The sequence below is a fragment of the Carassius carassius genome, chromosome 9 (assembly GCF_963082965.1).
Source record: "Carassius carassius chromosome 9, fCarCar2.1, whole genome shotgun sequence".
NCBI lineage: Eukaryota > Metazoa > Chordata > Actinopteri > Cypriniformes > Cyprinidae > Carassius > Carassius carassius.
This window is the reverse complement of record NC_081763.1, coordinates 21,133,849-21,152,890: the sequence shown is the minus strand read 5'-3', so window position 1 is coordinate 21,152,890 and position 19,042 is coordinate 21,133,849. Positions and strand designations below refer to the sequence as shown.

Here is a 19,042-nt window from a genome sequence, read left to right as displayed (position 1 = left end):
GTAAAACAAGATTGTTTCTCTACAGGTGGGTTCTGCAGTAGCAAAGCAGCGTGATGCCATTGGACTGGATGGAGAAGTAGTGAACCGTCGCAGGACTATTAGTGGGCCTGTCACTGAGTTAGTAGCAGCTGCCAAGCGAAGACCACAGCCGGAGCCAGTCCAGGATAGACAACGCAATGAAACACAGCCAAGCTCTAGTGGGAGCTCAGCAGAGAACCTTCCATTTGCTGAGGATGGAAACCTCACCATCAAACAAAGACCTAGACAGGGCAAAGATGAGACTGAGGAGGGACTAGAAATGTCATACTCTTTACCCCAGGAGAATCCTTCACGTGTGGATGCCACAGCCTCGCTGAAAAGGAGCACCAAGCAGCAACCAAATGGCACCAAGTTCCATCTCACAGAGTCAAATACAGTTAAGCGCCGCCCAAAGAGCAAAGACAAAGATACAGAAGAAGTTCAGGATGGGCAGATGCCTGTACCATATGAGAATGGGACTGGCACCATTAAAAGGCGCCCTGTGTCAGAGGTGACTGTTTCAGAACAGCCCAGGCCACAGGAACATCCTGAGAACTCACCCCGTCGAGACAGTGCAGACCTGGAAGGCCATGTTACTGAGAGTACCCCTCGTAAGTCCATCAAACCTCCGGTGTCCCCCAAACCTGTTCTGGCCCAGCACATGAAGAAACAAGGACCACCGGCTGCCATCACCAAGAAAGCCCCATTTCCTGGACCAACTGGGGCACCTGGCAGCCCAGGTACTACACAGTGTGGCCCTTTCACTTGCCCTGTCTTTACACAATTATGTGAGTATCCCGTAAAACCCTGTAGCATTTAGACCTTGTTGCATCAAAAGCCGCTCAGTCTCTTCTCCCATCTCTTTCCCTATCTCTTTTCTCTTCTATTTACAGTTGAAGGAAAGAAAGTACCTCCTCCAATTTTACCAAAACCTACACCTCCACCCACAGCTCCCAAACCATCCAAAAATGTTCTGCAGTCTTTAAATGCAACACCTAACCCCACTCCAACACCCTCTCCAGTCAAGCAGACTGTCACCAGAATAGCAAGCACAGCTTCTGCCCAGAACAACCACCCTGTCAAGGCTACAACCCCACCAGCCTTGAGTGCGCAGATCCCACACACACCCCAGTCTCCTCACACCCCACAGACACCTCGGACACCCCAAACCCCACAGACACCCCAAACTCCCCAAACCCCACTGACACCCCAAACTCCCCAAACCCCACAGACACCCCAAACTCCCCATACATCAGGTCCCCCAACTCCCACCCCTACACCCCCACCTGTGAAGCCCCCTCGCTCTTCAATCAGTGGGGTGTCCATGGACAGTTCAGCTGGATCAGCGTTTGTCGCAGGGGTAGTGACAGTAGATGCAGTGCACCAGAAGATAGAGGAGACCAGTGCCTCGCTGGCTGCAGCCCTGCAGGCAGTAGAAGAGAAGATCAAGGAGGATGGGCAAAAAGAGTGAGTGTCATGAAACATGCAAAAACTGTTTTCAGTGACATAATAGACCGGTAAGAATCTAGTCTGTGATGGCATCTAGTCTCAGATTAACATTTAATTTGAAGTAGTTTCTAGTATTTTTCTAGTCACAAGTCAACTGATCTTCAAATCAAGTCAGCAGTTTTGGGTACACATCTTTGGTTATTATGAAGCAAAGACCTATTTTTGTCATTGCAGCAATTTTTTTTTGTAAATTCAAAATCATATTTAAGTGTGGTTTTTGATTCACAGCTCATTGGCTGAAAACAAGAGCACAGTGAGCATCCTAGACGACATCGGCAGCATGTTCGATGACCTGGCCGACCAGCTGGATGCCATGCTGGAGTGAAGAGCACAGCCTGTGTCTATGTGGCACAACCTCAGGGCCCCGGGAGAGCACAAGGGCACAATGACCAACAACATACCCACCTATCCCTTCCTAATCCTCAACTCTGGCTCCTCTCACCCCTCTTTTCTCCTCCCTTCCCCATCACCATAAAACACCTATCTCTCCTCTCTCCCTCCGAGTTGGTTTGCACAAACCCAAGCTGATGTACCTCAGGACTGGGCAGAAAGCCATCCAGGGCTTTAAAAATCAAAGACAGAGCAGAGGGCGGAGAACAGAGGCTAGGTTTTAATACATAAAGCTCATCTCTCTGTCTATGGAATATCGCTATCTACCATGAGCAATGACTAGTAAAATAATATGAAAACAATAATAACTGTATATGAAATAATAGTATGGTATGTGTATATTGTAAGCATGAGGGAAGTTTGTATCTGTAAAGAAAAAAATCTCATAGTGAGAGTCATGCATTAGTACAGTTATATATATATATATATATATATATATATATATATATATATATATATATATATATAAATAAATATAAATATTTTATGTTTTTATTTCATGTTCAATGGTACATACAGTGTTGAAACATTAAGAAATCTATCAACTTTGATGACAGATATGTGGATTTTTCTACGACTGTATTTAAGTTTAAAAAAAAAAATATATATATATATATAATAATAAGGCTGGCTTAAACATCCTGTATGTTTGGCTGTGCTCTGCTGAAGAGTGTTGTGGGCTGTGTTGAATGTAGTGAAGTGACTGAAGTGGCTGTTTCACCCCCTGCTCTGTGCTTGCTCTGGGCTCCTGATCTGTGCTGTTGTGACCCTTTATGTTTCCATTCACTTTCTGCCTGTGTGAACTCATACATTCCTGCTCCTGCACAGTCTTCTTCCTTCATCTGCCCTCATCATGTGCAGTGTCCTGTGTGCCTTAACATGAGAGGTGACCTCAGTGCTGATAACACACAAGCAAACTGGTTCAATCTGAGAAAGGTCCTGTGTTCATATGGGAGGCATTGCCTTAAGCAAGTAGGAAAGGAAGGGGCTGTGTGTTCTGATTTTGTGAGGAGTAATTCTCATCCTTGGAAATCTCCATTCTTCAGTCATCTACAGCAAGGTTATATATAGTTTAGGCCTTGAAGTCAACAGGAATTGCTGGTTTACTTCCATGCTGTGATGCATTTCCAGACAAAACAGGATATGCAAGGAAAAAATGTACAGTGGGACTATATGGTGAAGGTAGGCACTGAAAACTAGAATAGCTATTGGTTAGCATTATGCAATAGCCTGAGTGGCCTAAGTAAAGTGCAATGAATGAATTGTTCACAATAAGACCAGGATCACGCATTTAGAAAGTAAATAGAGTTTTGTTGGCTTTTACTATATGAGTGACCTCAGAAACACAGGCAAGAACAAGGTAGAGGGGTCCATTGATGGTTGACGGTTTGCAGAATGTGGTATGTCAGGAAGCACAAAGTGAGGAAGTTGCAAATGTGTGTGTAAGTGGCATAACTTAAAACTTAAAAGAAACATGCAAGGATGCTGCAGACTGACAGTGCAGTGAACTAACAAGGATTTCACAAATGTTGATGTGGATTGATGCTCAGCATTTCCACCTACCCAAGGAATCTTCTTAGCTTAAGGCTCTGAGTTTGGACAGGTGTAGTTCCATTGGAAGCCTGCATGCAGTCTAATCTCAGCACATCGCTCAGTGGCTGTTTAAGGGTGTGAATGTACCATGGTGTGCCTGCTTTTTGCATTCTCTCCAAAATCATCCAGACAGATGTCCTTAATGACCAAAGTAAAAGCTCCAGTCCAGTTTAGCATGGGTCCATAACTTATTCTGAATAACATAGCATTATCTAGGTTAAACATATTCACTGAGAATCACATTAAAGTAACTTTATAGGGACATATATTGAGGGTAGGCTATGCACTGCTTTTACATTTATTTGGTTTGGTCTCTGTGGACAAGCTGTGGGGAGTGCAGTTCGCTCTTATGACAGCACCGGTCACAACGGAACCTCTTGCAAGCCTCTGAATGTCATTATCTCATTGCCAGCAAACTCACAGTCTATCATTATCTTTAACCATCTTTGTTGCCATGACAATCTGCCTGCTCATTATTAGAATTGTCACAGTATCAAAATGATCTTAAATGTAATTAAAGAAAGGGCCCAAAGGAAGGGGACAGAAGCAAGAAAAGTAGTTGTGTAGGTCTCACAATGTTTTAAACACCTTCAGTAGCTCCATATATGCTTAATCCCTTCTCCGGTTCTCAGAAGAATATTTGTAATATTTAATTTATGAACAGAAATTATTCTAGATGTTTTCAGGAAGTATTTAATGATGAAGCATCAAGAGGGCTTGTTGATAAAACTGCTAATATTTAAGATAAAAGTTTAAATTGTCTTCTTGGCTCTTAAAAAGTATTTTAAATGAATTGTAAATGGTCATTTTTTTAGAACTCAAGTTTTCTTTTTTAAGGTAGCTTTTTTTGATAAGTTTTTTGACTGCCATGTCTTCAGATGAAATAAGTTGTATATTATGCAAATGTTATGTTTAAAAAAACAACAACATGTATGTGCCTTGCTTTAGTTCTTTTTGTCTTTCATGTTTAAACAATGCGTTGAGGATATGTTGCTGGTCTTTTTCCATCAGATGTTCAGAATTATATCCCTTTATGTTGCGGTCTGCTCTACGGACAGAGCTCAGATGTCTGGCATGGGAATTGGATTTATAAAAGCTTCATCATGCTTATCGCTTCAAAGGACTGGGTGTCGATCCGGTGTTAATTGAATTGTTATGGCCCTGCCCCCCCGTGTATATAGCTAGATGTTTGTCACTGTGAATCTTCATTCAGTTATTTTCTTCACTTTAAAGTTCTCATTGTCATTTTCTTATTGTCATGTTTGCTTTTTTTTTCTTTCGTCTTTTTTAATACCAGAGAAGAAGAAAAAAACTGAAAAATTATGAAATTCTGAAAACACTGAAGTCAAACTTATTGTTGGTGCAAGATGTTATTTAATAATGAAAGCTGTTTTCAATTCCATCCTTTTTGCAGACATTTCAAAAAGAAAAAAGAAATCTGCACTGATCAGTGTGTGCAGGCTGTATATTGTGTTGATGTTCTGCCATTGACTTGTATGATACCTGCTGTGACTGGCATTAGGAACAGTGGTGTGCTTGCAGTGACTGCATCAACAACCACCTGCTCTAAATAAAACATTATATAGAAACAATCTCATAGCCATCCAATTACTGAACACCAACAAGACCAGTGGGAAACTGCTCAACACCATAGTGTTTCATTTAGTTAATATTAAATACTAAGCACTTCTCAAAAAAACTAACAAGGTAATGCCAAAGGGCCACACAGCCCTTCACAGATTTGTTTCTTAACTCAAAATGTATTAAGAACACATTATGTGAAGGTTAATGACTCAAGTTCACTCTGTATGTATTTTATACATGTAACGGTTTTTAGTTTGCATTGGAACAAAGTCTCAACTTCATATCCTCTCACAAACTTATTGAGGGAAAAATAAAGGAACAATGCTGCAGAAATCGTCCATTTGTCCTAAATGTGTGGAGCTGGATTTGGTAGCTCCATGCCACAAAAAGGCACTTGATATCCAAAATAGCAGCATTTTTTATGCCTTTTGTTTCAGATTAGCATCAACGTATCTAGTACACTTCAAGGTAAAGGGACAGTTCACCCAAAAATTCTTTAAATTTACCCACCCTCATGTTCCAAACCTTAACATAAAAGACATTCTGCAGAATGTTACCGACTTCCATTTTATGGAGATAAAACATTTCTCCAAATACGTTCCACAGAAGAAATCAAGTCATACAGGTTTAGGGTGACATAAAGAGTAAAATATCACTCATTTTTGGGTGAATGTTCACTTTAAGCTGAGAGGGGAACTGAACTTTACCTTAATGCAACAGTGTTCCCTTCCACTTCATTGACCTCATTACTTCTTAAAAGTTATGCTAGGATGCTCAGTGGTAATAAATTAAGTGCTTTACACTCATCAAACTAATCAGATTTACTGTTATCCTGTTCAAAAGGATTTAGTAACTAGCATGAATTACATTATAAAAGTCTTACTAGATTTGCATGGGCAAAATCTGACTTCCATGGCAAACATGGAACTAAGCAGTTGCACCTTTGTTAAGGAAACATTATTTACACAAAAGCGTGATGGATGGTCATACAAAGATTTCACATTGAAAATATCTGAGCAGTTCTGGCCGCTCAGTTGGCACTGTCAAATCGGAGATAAAAACATGGCCACTGTGTTGTCCAAAACAATGCTCTGCTGTTTCAGGCCCAAGTTGGTATAGTGTAGGTCTTCATTCAGCCCGGGGATGATGGTCACTCCATGCATCTCCACTGGCGTCAGACTGATGCTTAGGCACTCACTCAGTCATGAGACTGCAACTCATGAAGGTCAAAGTTCAAGAGTCAACAGGACACTGACACAACTTTTCCATGGTCTGCAGGGAACATGACCCTAGACTGGATTCAGCTCCATTTGTTCAGACTTTAGTTGAAGTCTTCCCAAATCTAAATCATACTTCTATAGGAAATTATCTTGTATGTATAAAATACTATGAAGGTTGGGAGATTCTGTTTGCTGTCCAGAGGTGTCCGGTAATTGGAAACAAGCCACATTCATCCAGCGCACAAAGCAAGGCGTGTTTGTCCGTCACACGGGACAGATGCCCGTGTCACAGAGTCCGTGCATCAGAATTCATTTTGTCTCTAATTTGCGATATATTACTCAACATGTTGACAACTAATAATGATAAGCAGTCACATTTAGCACGTCCACACCTGAGGAGAAAAAAAAACAGAATAAATTGTTAGAGCCCATATACATTGAAAGATCTGTATCCAGTAGAAAAAGATTCAAGGAATGGTGTTCTCAATATTGTTTAGCTGCTTTCAAAATAGTACAGGCTTTTCAATGAGTAATGGTATAGAGTGACCAAATGTTACATAGATGTTTTTAATGTGACATTGTATGCACATACAGTTACACTGTAACTGTCCCAATCCTAATTATGATTATTTATTTTTTTTACTAATAAAAATAAGTTTACGGGTCAGCAAAATAAAGTAATAATACTTTTTATTCAGTAAGAATGCATTAAATTAATCAAACGTGACTTTATTTAAATTTCTTGACTTAAATAAATGTTCTTTTGAACTTTCTATGCAAAGAATATTAAGCAGCCACAACTGTTTTTAACATTGATAATAATAAGAAATGTTTCCTGAACAACATATTTCTGAAGGATCATGTGACACTGAAGACTGAAGTAATGATGCTGAACATTCAGCTTTTGTATCACAGGAATAAATTACATTTAAAAAAACATTAAAATAGAAAACAGTTTTAGAAAAAATAGAAACCCAAACTCATTGTAAGAATCTCTGACCTTTACGGTGCTGTCTACAGCTCCAGAGAAGAGTCTTCCTCTGGACACAGCGAGCGCCGTTACGCTGCCCTGGTGCCGCAGCAGAGTCTGGGTACAGATCATGTTGTCCATGCTCCACACCTACAACAAAAAAGAGGTGGCACATATCACAAAAGAGGTGGCACATATCCCCACATTTAACACCCCAAACCCAAGCCTTGTGTTTACCCTGAGAGAGCGATCATAGGAGGCACTGAACACTTTGGTCTGATCGGGGGTTGAGATGACGGCAAGGGCATACACTGTGCCCACGTGGCCCGTCAGCGTCCGCACCTGCTCTTTGGACTCAATGTCCCAAACCTTATTCACAGAGGAGAAATCCCAATTTGAATAATGTCCTGACATTTTCAGCTTTTCCATGACCATTACCCTTGTATGTAAAGCTCTGCAGGGCGTAGAGATTAATACTACTTACATGAATGAGGTTCTCATAGGTGCCACAAACTATATGGTGATTGGTGACTGCAATGGAGTACACACTGCCTCCAGAGGTCTGGAGCACATGGACACACTCCAGAGAACGGATGTCCCAGATCTGAGGGGAAATGGCAGACAGACCATTTCACAAAAATCCATTTCATTTATTGACACTAGAAAGTATGCACCTTATAATGCACATTATGCATGAGACATTAAAAGAATGTGTCTATATTAAAAATGAGTAAATAAATAAAAATCAATAGCCAAATCACCAGTTAAAAACTAAACATAATCCTGTAGAGAGATTCTCCTTGGAATAACCAATTAGAGAAGTCACTTTAACCACAAAAATGAAAAAATAAAAATAATAAAGTGCAAAAAAAGCTCAGCAAAAATCCCCTACACTCAGTGGAACATGCGAATGCTGTAATTGAGTCAGTCTCCCAACATTCTCAATCTAAAACAACTTGAATATTTGGATATATTTCAAATATACTTATGATCAATGACTATAAGTTAATACAGTATAAAACATTTTATTTTATTGTATTATTCACAGAGCTTTGCCAGCAGTGTAGCTCATTGCCATTTGTCACAGTTTTGTTTTACCTTATGTTTTTCCTCCATTTTTTCAAAATCTACATTTTGGTTAAATTAAAGGTTATTAGTCAGTTTGTTTGGTTCATTGCTTAATCTCCTTATTAAAAATATATATATTTAAAACACTATGGAAGCAATGAATGGATAATATATAACAGTGATAATAGTGAAAAAGCAATGTTCCCTGCACTTTACAGCGGTGGAGTTTGTATCTTTATTTGTTCTTTCTCTGTGAGCATTTGTAACAGTATGCACTGCACTCAGTTTCCTGTCTGAGATCCCAGACAACGTTAGACAACAAGCAGCTTTGGTTTGTCTGCCGTATCTGGTTTTACAAACATCTCCGAGAAATCCTCTCTTTTTTTTTTACAGTTAGACTGAACAGTAAACAAACTCAAGAGAACAGCTTTATTTTTGAAATACTGAGTCAATGCTCTCAGCACATAGTATATGTTTTGTCCTAAATAGCACAAGTGCAAAAATTGTGATATTCATTTTATACGACAAATCAGTAAATAATTAATACTTTGTTATATTTTAGACACAATATATTTTCTACTTGAAAAAATTAATGACTTAATACATTAACCACGATCGACTAGTGGTTTTTGTTTCATTTTAAGAGTATCATTTCATAAAAAATTTTATATAATAATAATTTCATGATTAAAACTATTCTCATTTCTTTATTTACTTTAGTGATTTTGCTACTCTTTACTATGTTGTCCAAAGAGGTGGACTTAGCTGGTTTTGCAGCAAAGATGATCTTAAATACCAATGAATTGACTAAAGCGACATTTCTGAAAATAAGGCATTTCAATAACTATTAACCTTTCCATTGCCATTAAAGTGAAATTACTAGACCTAAACACAGGTGGAATGGTAAATGGTAAACCTAAAAATGGAAATTTAAAAGAAAAAAAAAATGCCAGACAGACTTTGCATCTGAAGTCTTCATACATATAAATTAAAATTTAAAAATAAATTAAAATTATGCATTTAGCAGAAGCTTTTATCCTAAGCAACTTACAGTGCATTCAGGCTATCAATTTTAACCTATCATGTGTTCACGGGGAATGGAAACCCCCAACCTTGCGCTTTACCAACTGAGCTACAGGAACACTATATATATATGTGTGTGTGTGTGTGTGTGTGTGTGTGTGTTTGTGTGTGTGTGTGTGGCTATGTTCATGGCAAGAGGAAACATTTCAATTTCACAATTCAGTCATAGGTCAAAATTATATCATAATTTTGTTTGAAAATTTGTACACCTTTCACAGACCGGTTTCTCCAATTCGACACCTCGTATACACAACCTGATTATAATGATTTTCAAAATTATAACAGTTTATACCTTGATTCAGTGTGTGTTTAGGCTTGCTGTGATAGTCTGTTTTAGCAGTGTTACGCTGGAACACCGGTTACGTCACTTGCCCACTGCGGCACCGCCCCCAAACACTAAAAATCATTTAGTTCAGTTAGAGAACAAACACTACAATTAAAAACTAAAAGCGGCTGGCCAATACAGTGTGCTGGACGACAGTCACATCACAGATCAGCAGCAGGAGTGATTTTGGAAACTTTTTTAACATTCGTTTCCTATTGATTTGGTTCTACAGTGTTTGCTGATTTTTTTTTTTTATATTTAAATTTTTTGTAAGTTATTTTTTATTTTATATTAGGCTTACAGTATGGTGCATTTTTATTCGCTCTGTCAATAAAAGTTTAAGTGAGTTTATCCTTGTACTGGTTTGTTGTCCATTCAAGCATTTGGCGCTGAATTGGCAATAATAATAATGTGCACACAGGCATTTTCAAGCTATGTAAAAGCTTGACATCCCCCCACCCAAGACTTCAAAGTTGAACACTTCTAACCTTTATGGTTTGATAAGATCCACTGTACAGATGATTCTGAGAAGCAACCAGAGCTCGAACCCAGTGATTCAAGCCAGTTAGTTCCTTCTTTAGCTTTAGCTCTGTGCCCACAATATCCCACACCTACAGAGGGAGAGAGAACGAGAGAGAGAAAGAACATCAACAATCACTAGAAGAACATTCAGAAATGGTAAACAGGAAAGTTCCAGAAAGATGAGATCATTCTACTGCTGAACCTCGACTCCCTCATTCCTCCCACACATCACCATGGTGATCCGAGCTCAGCATGTGCTCTTCAGACAGGCTCTCAGAGACAAGAGGATCTAACTCTGCTCCACTCGTGCCTCAGTAACTTAAGTCTGCGCTTTTTTCTTCTCTGCTGGAGCACCGATCGCACCCTCCACAACACTTTAAGGAAACTGAAAATGGCTAATGTGCATGTGACGAGTGGGGCGGGGCCGAGGGACATGGGAGCGAGGCCGGTGGAGTGATTGGAGATGAGCTACACCTGTTCGACCCACCGGTCTCGAGGCCCACGGACGAGATGGAAGGATATAAAACTGGAGCGACGACAGTGAAGGACGAGAGAGGACCAGGCCTGGGCTTTTAGTTGTGTTTTGGTTTTATTTGCGCGCACCAGTCGTCCGTGAGGGGCTGGTGCGCTGTTTTGTGTTTATTTTGAAATTAAATGTTATTTGATTGTCCGCCGGTTCCCGCCTCCTTCCTTCCCGGGTTTCGGCACCAGTGTGATAAAGTTTGTATGGCAGAGAAGGAAGGAGACCAGGGTCGGCGTACTGAGGCTCGTGGGAACTTTAATACACTGAATCAAAGAACGGAAAACAAAGTCGCACCACATGCGCATAAATCATAACATTGATACTTTCAGGCTCTCGCTCCCATGTCCTTCGGCCCCGCCCCACTCGTCACAGTGCATATCAACAAATGGGGCAGAATAAAGCTCAATATAAGCTGCTTGATTGGGCTTGTGTCTGCAGACATGCACATCTTCTCTTCAAACATATGCCACTGACCTTAATGGCTTTGAGAGAGCCACTGAATAGCATGTTGTGTGAGGACACAAGAGTGCACACTGGGTTGTCATGTGCCCGGATGGTGTTCACTTTCTGCAAGGTTTGGATATCCCAAACCTGAGGGAGAGCAAGCACATATCTGTGTTATATGTACATGGACCATGTCATGAACAGTTTGATTACTCTGATAAATGTATTTCAGAAACACTCACAATAATGGTGCAGTCAGCTGAGCCACTGTAAAGTTTGTTCCTGCAACAGAAAGGGGAAATAAAAATAAAGACCTCCTGTCTAATATGAAACGACATTTGCAACCCCATTTTACTTTCACAGTTCCTTCAATGGTTAATTTTTTAATAACTTTTTTTTCCCAATTTCCTTTTTTACTAATTTGTAATAATTTTTGATAAAGCAAAATTTAAAATAAATACAAAATAATACTTCTTGAATACCTAAACATTTATTTGTAACATTGTTAATACCTTTAACAAATTAACAATGCATTATAGGGCTGTGCAAAAAATCGAATGCGATTTTCATGCGCATCTCGTCAGTAAAGGTGCTCCCTTATTTAGAAGAACATCTCCAGCACGTGCGTTCAGATCAGGGTTGCCAGGTTTTCAAAACAAATCCTGCCAACTTGCTTCTCAAAACTAGTCCAAAACTAGCCCAATTGTGTTTCCAGGAGGTTCCCTGATAAAAATTGCTTCCCGGGGTTAAAATACACGTTTTTTGGAAGGGTTGCCTTGGTAAAATTCGCATTTTAGGGGCTAAACATCACGTTATTGGTATTGAGGTCGCTTCAACCCGCGGACATGAAAAACAACCGCGGACTTGGCAACACTGGTTCAGGTGGAGCGGCATTTACTACACAGAGCCGTAGTCTACCGACAACTAACACAAAATCGCTTTCAAAATCGACAAAGATTCGCCTCCGATTTTGAAATCGATTTTGTGTAGTTTGTCAGTGAACTACGGCTCTGTGTAGTAAAGGCCAACCAGTGTTGCCAAGTCTGCGTTTGTTTTTCATGTCCGCGGGTTGAAGCGACCCCAATACAAATAACGTGATGTTTAGCCCCTAAAATGCAAATTTTACCAAGGGAACCCCAACAAAAAATGTGTATTTTATCGCCCGGAACGAAACGTGAATGGGCTAGTTTTGAGAAATAATTGGGCAGGTTTTGTTTTGAAATCCTGGCAACCCTGATCTGAACGCACATGCTGGAGATATACTACTAATCACAGGAGTGCCTTTACTGACAAGATGCACATGAAAATCGCAATCGATTTTTTGCACAGCCCTACTGCATTATTTACATATTTTTCTGTGTTTAAATATTCATGTCTGAATTCAAAACCCTCAAAATGCTTACCCCTGAATGCACAATGCCAACACTATTCCATCATGGCCCTCAAGGGTTTTCTGACACTTATATGTGGTGCATGTGTCCCAAACCTATGTGGAGCACAGAAGCACAGGAAATTTATCTAGATGAAGAGGGATGCACATAAACCAAAAGAAAAGAAAACTAGTGGCAGGTGTAATTACCTTGATGGACTTATCTGATGACCCACTAAAGAGAAGATCGCCGGTAGAATAGACACACAAACACCACACCGGACCCTGGTGGCCCACAAAAGTACCCTTGCATTTGAAGATCTGCTGGGGGTCGTAGGCTGCAAAACATTTCATACAGTCAGACAATGACATGTTTCATTATCCTCACAGAAATTAGGAGCATAAACGAGGAAGAGACACTCACAGCCCAGTATACCCATATTGAGTCTGGCATTGATGTGAGACAGTTCATCCTGCAAACAGAGGGCTGGGTTAGTAAGCTCTTAATACTAAAACACCACAGTTGTACATCTTAATTTGGTGAAAACCAGAGTAAAAGTAGACAAACATTAAGCATGGAAGCATCTCGTCTGAACTCCATCAGATCTTCACTGAGCTTACTCTGGTTCTCATCCAGCACATCTGCCATATTATCACAAGAAAACCCCAACAAAATGAACATCCATGCATATTTTGACCTAAAAACAGTAAGCAGTTAAGACTTAGTTTTTCCTCACCAAACTTGAGCTCCAAGTTCTTCTCCAGCTGGTCTAGTTTCTCAGAGAGTTTGCCCAGCATGGAGCGCAGGAACGAGATGTCCTGGTCCTTCTGCGCCAGTGTCACCTGCATCTCATGGAATCTGTCATCCATCTGCTGGAGAAACTCCTTCAGCCCCTCGAACTTACACACCTCCAGATGCGTCTCATACGTGTCCTGATTCCCGATAAAGGTGCAACTAGAGAAAAGTCAGCAGAGATTCATCAAAACTGTTTTATTTCATTATCTACGCAACTGAAGGAAAGATTGTTAGATTTGAAAAATTCCGTACCCATATTTAGAGTGAGGGCACTTAATGTGTTCACACTCTTTCAGATGGGACTCCAGGTTCATGGTGAGCAAGGGAGGGCAGTTGGGGTTGTTAGGACAGCGAACAGGTCTGTAGTCACAGCTTACTTCATGATCTCTGCCACACACAATCCAAAGTCATTACACTCCCTCTGCATGACTCATGACTACGTCGCAACAATAGAAATTACATGCGGTGTACTCACTTCCTGGTGCTAAGCTTGATGGTGAATGGACAGCCAAGTGGGTCAACCTCAAAGGCACCGGGTTTGCCCGAGGCAGCTGGGTGACAGCCGTACTTGCAGTGGATGAAAAGCTCTCCGATTTGCTCGGCCACCGCTATGTTATTCACTACCACTGTGAGCTTAGAATTGTCCACGGGGCATTTCTCTGTAGAAACACAGGTTATTGGCAAAACAAAAATACTACTGCATGTCGAAAACATCACTCAAGCCAAGAGCATAAAAATGAAAAAGTTAGCATGGAGAGGAAATGAAAGAGGAACTGAGTTAGAGACCTGCACTTGGTCCAAAATGAACTTGAAACCACTCCTGCTAACGCTGAGTGAATTTAGAGAATTTAAATAAATATTCAAACAAATTTCGGAAAGTATTCAGATTGCTTCACCTTTCACATTTTATGCAGCATCCTTCTGTTAATTTTTCTTTTTACAAAAATATATACTGTACACCCTGCAATAACAAAGCAAAAAAACTGATTTGTGATAACTTTTTAAATGCATTTAAATAAAAACCCCATGTAAAGGTGTCTTGCGCTTTAGATTTTTGTCTTTGAGACTATAGAATTATTACCTAAAAAAAAAAAAAAATTCAAGACAGATTAAGTCCTATTTTCATTTTGTTTTTATATCAAATCTATCTAGGCATCCTTGACATATTCTGGATGGCAAGTTTTCTACATTTCAATGAAATTTGAGAATGACAATGTTTTCTGTAGAAGATATTTTTACTACATAATTATTGTGGTCAAAAAAAAAAATTCACAATAACAATATTATTGCGAAACATACAGAACCTTTGAAAAAAAGAATAATGCTATCAGTCAAATTCATGTTTATTTTGGGTTTTCTCTTTTCTGTCCAATGAATCATACTTAACCGAGTGCAGGGAAGTGTAGAGAGAGTTTGTTACCGTTATTGCACAAAAGCATACAAAAAGAACTTAGTACAAATAGTGCTTCCTCACTACTGGCAGCAATGTTCATCGTGGGAAAGGTGAAAGCAAGACAAATGCTTAGAGAAAAAACGCTATGCTTACCTGAGGTCAAGGCACATCGCCTGCAGAATGTGTGCTAAGGTGACAAAGGAAGGGAAAAGAGAGCACAGTGAGAGTGAATAAGAACTGAAATTTCATCTACTCAGCTATTTTAAGTGTAATTCATCTCTCAACAGACACTTGTATTGTGGTGTTCAACAGCCTAACAATGCCGTAGGAAACAGGTCAATGAGGCATGCTGTTCACAGCCCAAGCTGACAGGAAAATCAATACATGGCCTGGAAACAGATCACGACATACAGCCCTATCCTGAGGGAGAGGAGAGGGGGCGGCAGGCTGACTCACTCCGCAGGTGGTGATGACGGGGTCCTTGAACACGCTGCAGCACAGCTGGCAACAAAGCTTAACTGAGGGCTGCTCTGCAAACACCTGTGGCTCCTGGGAATTAAAAAAGAGGAAGGGTGAGAGAGAGCGAGAGAAAGTCAGCCTCGTGCTGGACACATGTCTAGGTCTCTCAGTCTTTAGCGTCACTATACTAGATCAACATGTGAATAGGAAATAGAAGACTGCTGACACTCACTGTGTCTTCCTCTTCCTCGTGCAGAGAAAAGGTGGAGCGCAGCGACATGTTGGACTCGGAGTGCAGAGAGCGAATCGAGATGGCAGAGTCTGAGCGACGAGGGGTACTAATGGGCGGCTGCAGGGACAGAGAAAATTCGCATCTAACTGTAAAACTTAAAAAGTAAAACTTTTCCTGCTCAACAAACTAACTACTTTAAAAAAAAAATTATTCAACTATCTCAGTTTATTTCATATATAGGCTTTCTTGTGAATTTCCAAAATGATCGACTAGAGGAAAACAACTTCTTTCAACAATTTCCTTATATATGGTGAAAAACAAAACTAATAAATATTTGAATTACCATAAACCACTTTGGCATCTAACCAGGCATTAACAGCAACAATACAGTCTACGTCTAAGGAAAGAATTCATCCTGTATTCATGCTCTCTTATAAACAGTCAGGGCTAAAAACAATAGGAAAACCACAAACAGCAGAACAATATATCAGTTGCATTTATCAAAAACTAAGAACTGCCCAAAGAGCAAATAAGCTAGTCCAAAAGCTTGCTATTATGTACATCAACGACAAAATTGTGAGGTGTTTGATTTCCATTCCTCAATATGTAAATGTACTTGGCTGTTTTGAAAAGGGATGGCGTCATGATTACCATGCCATCATCGTCGTCACGAGCGGAGTATGTCAGAGTGCTGGAGGATGAAGGGGTTCTGCGGTGCTGTTTGTAATTAGTTTCCGCTAAAATGAAAGAGCACAGTTACAAGTGAATGATTGAACCTTGTTGCTAGGCAAACAATCACATGGAATTCTGTACAATCAATGCTAATCCCAGTCATTTTCAACACCAGCAATTTCTTTCATAGTGGTTTTCATAGAGGTACAACACTCAAAATGTACATGAGAAAATGTTTATTTTTTATTTTGGCATTTTAAAACCACTGTGTCATGCATTATAACACAGTTATAAGGACCACTTATAATACAATTTGTGTGCAATATTTTAGTTTTTAATAAAAAAAATAATTCTAAGATCCTAATCTGACTCCAAGTAGCCCAACAGATAATACTGACCTTTTGCTACTTGAGGGACTGCTGGAAATGTGGATCCGAAACTAGCTTCCATTTTGGCCTGCATACAAAAGAGTATGGAATAAGAAACAATTGAGAATTTCTGCTACAGAAGTCTTCACTTAACTTGTAACAATGTAAATAAATATAACATCCATTCGTTCATACCCGGTTGCTGATGTCAGGTGAGGGTACAGTTATAGTGGCACCTGTCACAGATCCTCCTGAGAAACGATCAAAGCGTGATGGTTTACTACAGCTCACAACACAGCAAAGCCCTGTAGAAAATATCTGCTGCCGCCTAATTAAAGAGAAAAACATAAGCTATATATCTATCTTTACACACACATATATGACATGTAACATATGTATGTTAACATATATAGATATACATATTATATATATACACACACAAAATGCATTACATAATACGTTGGCGAGTCTGTGATATATATATATATCACTATACTTCATCTAATTCTATTTTTAATGGTATTCTGCTAATTTTTGAAGACAAAAAAAATCAATGTGATTAAACTGGTGAAAACGTTTAAAAAACGGTGACCTGATACAGAATATATTTTCATTTTGATTTTCTTTTCCAATATATCCTAAAATCTTGAGGGAAAAACGTGAATGGACACTTATTTTTGCGTCAACTAACCCTTCATGAAAAGCGCTATTGATACACACTCTTTTATTATATATATTTATAGAATATCAGCTGTAAAGAACAGCAGACATATTTCCCGACAGAGCGTCAAAACAAAGCACGGCGTTAAACATGGACAGAGCTCTCTGTTAGCAAAGCAGAAGCCACAACTGACACAAGATCAATGATTCAGCTCTCTTTATGTCTCGCAATTGGTGCGATTTAAACGCTGCGATTATAAACAATGCTGTTACAAAGTAACGTTACGCAGCTCACCATGTTTTGAGACAGCCACGATTTTCTTAGCGGGTGACTGCTAATAATGAGGACATTGTCTTGTAAGCATCAAATAAAACGGAAATACATTACATAACATGTTAACAACAGCAAAACGTGCTAAAAAAAACAAACAAGCAGAATCGTTTGATGATGTGCTAGTGATTTTCGTGCCTGAAGTGAGCTGGCTAGCGGTGTTGGCTAGCAGACGAAGTTGGTTTGTCCAACAGCTTTAAAACACCATATTTAGCTTTACCAAATGTAGTAAGACAGACTTATAGCTTAGCTCCAAAAGACATAAGCTACGTCTCGCATGTCTATTTAGCCAAACAAATTAGGTTCTCACCATTAATACCAAATCAAAGTCTGCAGATGGTCCAATTTTAATCTTTCTCTTTCACACCCAGACGCATATTACAGAGGATTGTGGGAAATGTAGTGCGGAACAGAAAATACGCTTCATTGTCGGGAATTGACGCAACAAGTTCCTGGAATCGCCCGAGCCCCGAGGATTATTGAATATTCAGGAAGATGAGACCAATATGGTTGGATCATGGTTTTTACTGGGTATTTTTCAAGTCAGTTTAAGAGTTTAAACGTCAAATGTTTACATTGGTGGTATGCAGTTTGATTCATCTTTGAGAGTCGAATCTTTTGAATTCTGCAGGTTGCACCGTTATGCAGTATGTGGCTGAAAGAATCATTTGTGTTGGATTCGATTCGCGAAACTAATTCAACATGAGTCGTTCAACAAGTCTAATTAAAAATTCATTCTTCTCTCTGCATGTCTTTAAATCAATGAAAAAAAGAAAGTAGAGGCTCCAATGAAAAAATGAGCCAGTGCATGGAAATGAACAAGAACGACTCGTTCACTTAAAAGGTTTGTTCAAAACACTGATTCATTTACTTAAAAGATTCATTAACGAACAACACTAGTTCCGATTCAACATGCCCGCATTATCATGTCACGTTACGCTTTTTGTTAGCATATTTTAGTTATGATTGCACGGTTTTTCATTTCATTTTTCTGGTTTTGCGTACAGCTGCATATTCTTGAATGTTTGTCAGTATTCAGTACCTACATTTCTATTTACATTTTAATTCTACCATATTGAGTTAATTAGTTAAACAGAAGGGGGAGCTGTTTGCTCCAAGGATGGGGTTACTGCAGCCTGGAGCAATGGGCGTGCCGAAAGGTTTCGCATTGGTGGAAATAAAGGTAGGGGGCGTGGCAAAAGGTTTAGCGAAAACTGGCTGTTTCTTAATCACTATTGGCCTATAGATTAATAGAAAGTGAAAAATTAAACACATAATCCTATAAAACCAATTGAAATTCATCCAATGTAAAAACAGCGTTAATGAAGTAAAGAATATTATTTTAAATTACTTTCGAAAGTACCTTCAAAACGGCTTACTGACGTAATCCCCACCACACGTTTAGGTCTTAGTTTATCAATAATCAAAAACAGATTACAATTATATTTGAGAATACAAACGTCTCTTAACACGGTTTGTCGCACTTGCTGTTCTTAAGTTAAAGTCATTTAAA

The 19,042-nt window shown here is 39.4% G+C and overlaps 2 protein-coding genes across 14 annotated transcripts in view; one reads left to right on the top strand and one right to left on the bottom strand.

The window, feature by feature from the left end:
• LOC132149268 (caskin-1-like) overlaps positions 1-5,102 on the top strand; it is a 96,976-nt gene extending 91,874 nt beyond the window's left edge. For 10 of the 12 annotated variants that reach the window (XM_059558372.1, XM_059558368.1, XM_059558369.1 and 7 more), the window contains 3 exons: positions 26-806; positions 912-1,485; positions 1,756-5,102. In XM_059558372.1, the coding sequence (XP_059414355.1) occupies positions 26-806; positions 912-1,485; positions 1,756-1,852 (1,452 nt within the window). In that variant the 3' untranslated portion in view covers positions 1,853-5,102. The remainder of the gene's footprint in view (positions 1-25; positions 807-911; positions 1,486-1,755) is intronic. The other 2 variants (XM_059558371.1, XM_059558378.1) reach the window with 1 other exon arrangement.
• A 1,502-nt stretch (positions 5,103-6,604) lies between these two features.
• LOC132149267 (E3 ubiquitin-protein ligase TRAF7) lies at positions 6,605-17,979 on the bottom strand. Of its 2 annotated transcripts, none has more exons than XM_059558364.1 (21): positions 17,840-17,979; positions 16,734-16,866; positions 16,569-16,626; positions 16,150-16,235; positions 15,499-15,615; positions 15,264-15,356; positions 14,961-14,994; positions 13,890-14,073; positions 13,667-13,801; positions 13,356-13,573; positions 13,187-13,260; positions 13,043-13,091; positions 12,829-12,956; positions 12,653-12,735; positions 11,492-11,531; positions 11,280-11,396; positions 10,249-10,371; positions 7,769-7,888; positions 7,522-7,653; positions 7,315-7,434; positions 6,605-6,706 (listed from the first exon to the last, which is right to left on the bottom strand). In XM_059558364.1, exons 3-21 carry the CDS (start codon positions 16,618-16,620, stop codon positions 6,692-6,694), a joined length of 1,920 nt encoding a protein of 639 aa, XP_059414347.1. In that variant the 5' UTR covers positions 16,621-16,626; positions 16,734-16,866; positions 17,840-17,979; the 3' UTR covers positions 6,605-6,691. The 2 variants fall into 2 exon arrangements, with proteins under 2 accessions (XP_059414347.1, XP_059414348.1); XM_059558365.1 differs by having other exon boundaries at positions 16,734-16,789; positions 17,840-17,924.
• Between the last annotated feature and the right edge of the window lie 1,063 nt (positions 17,980-19,042).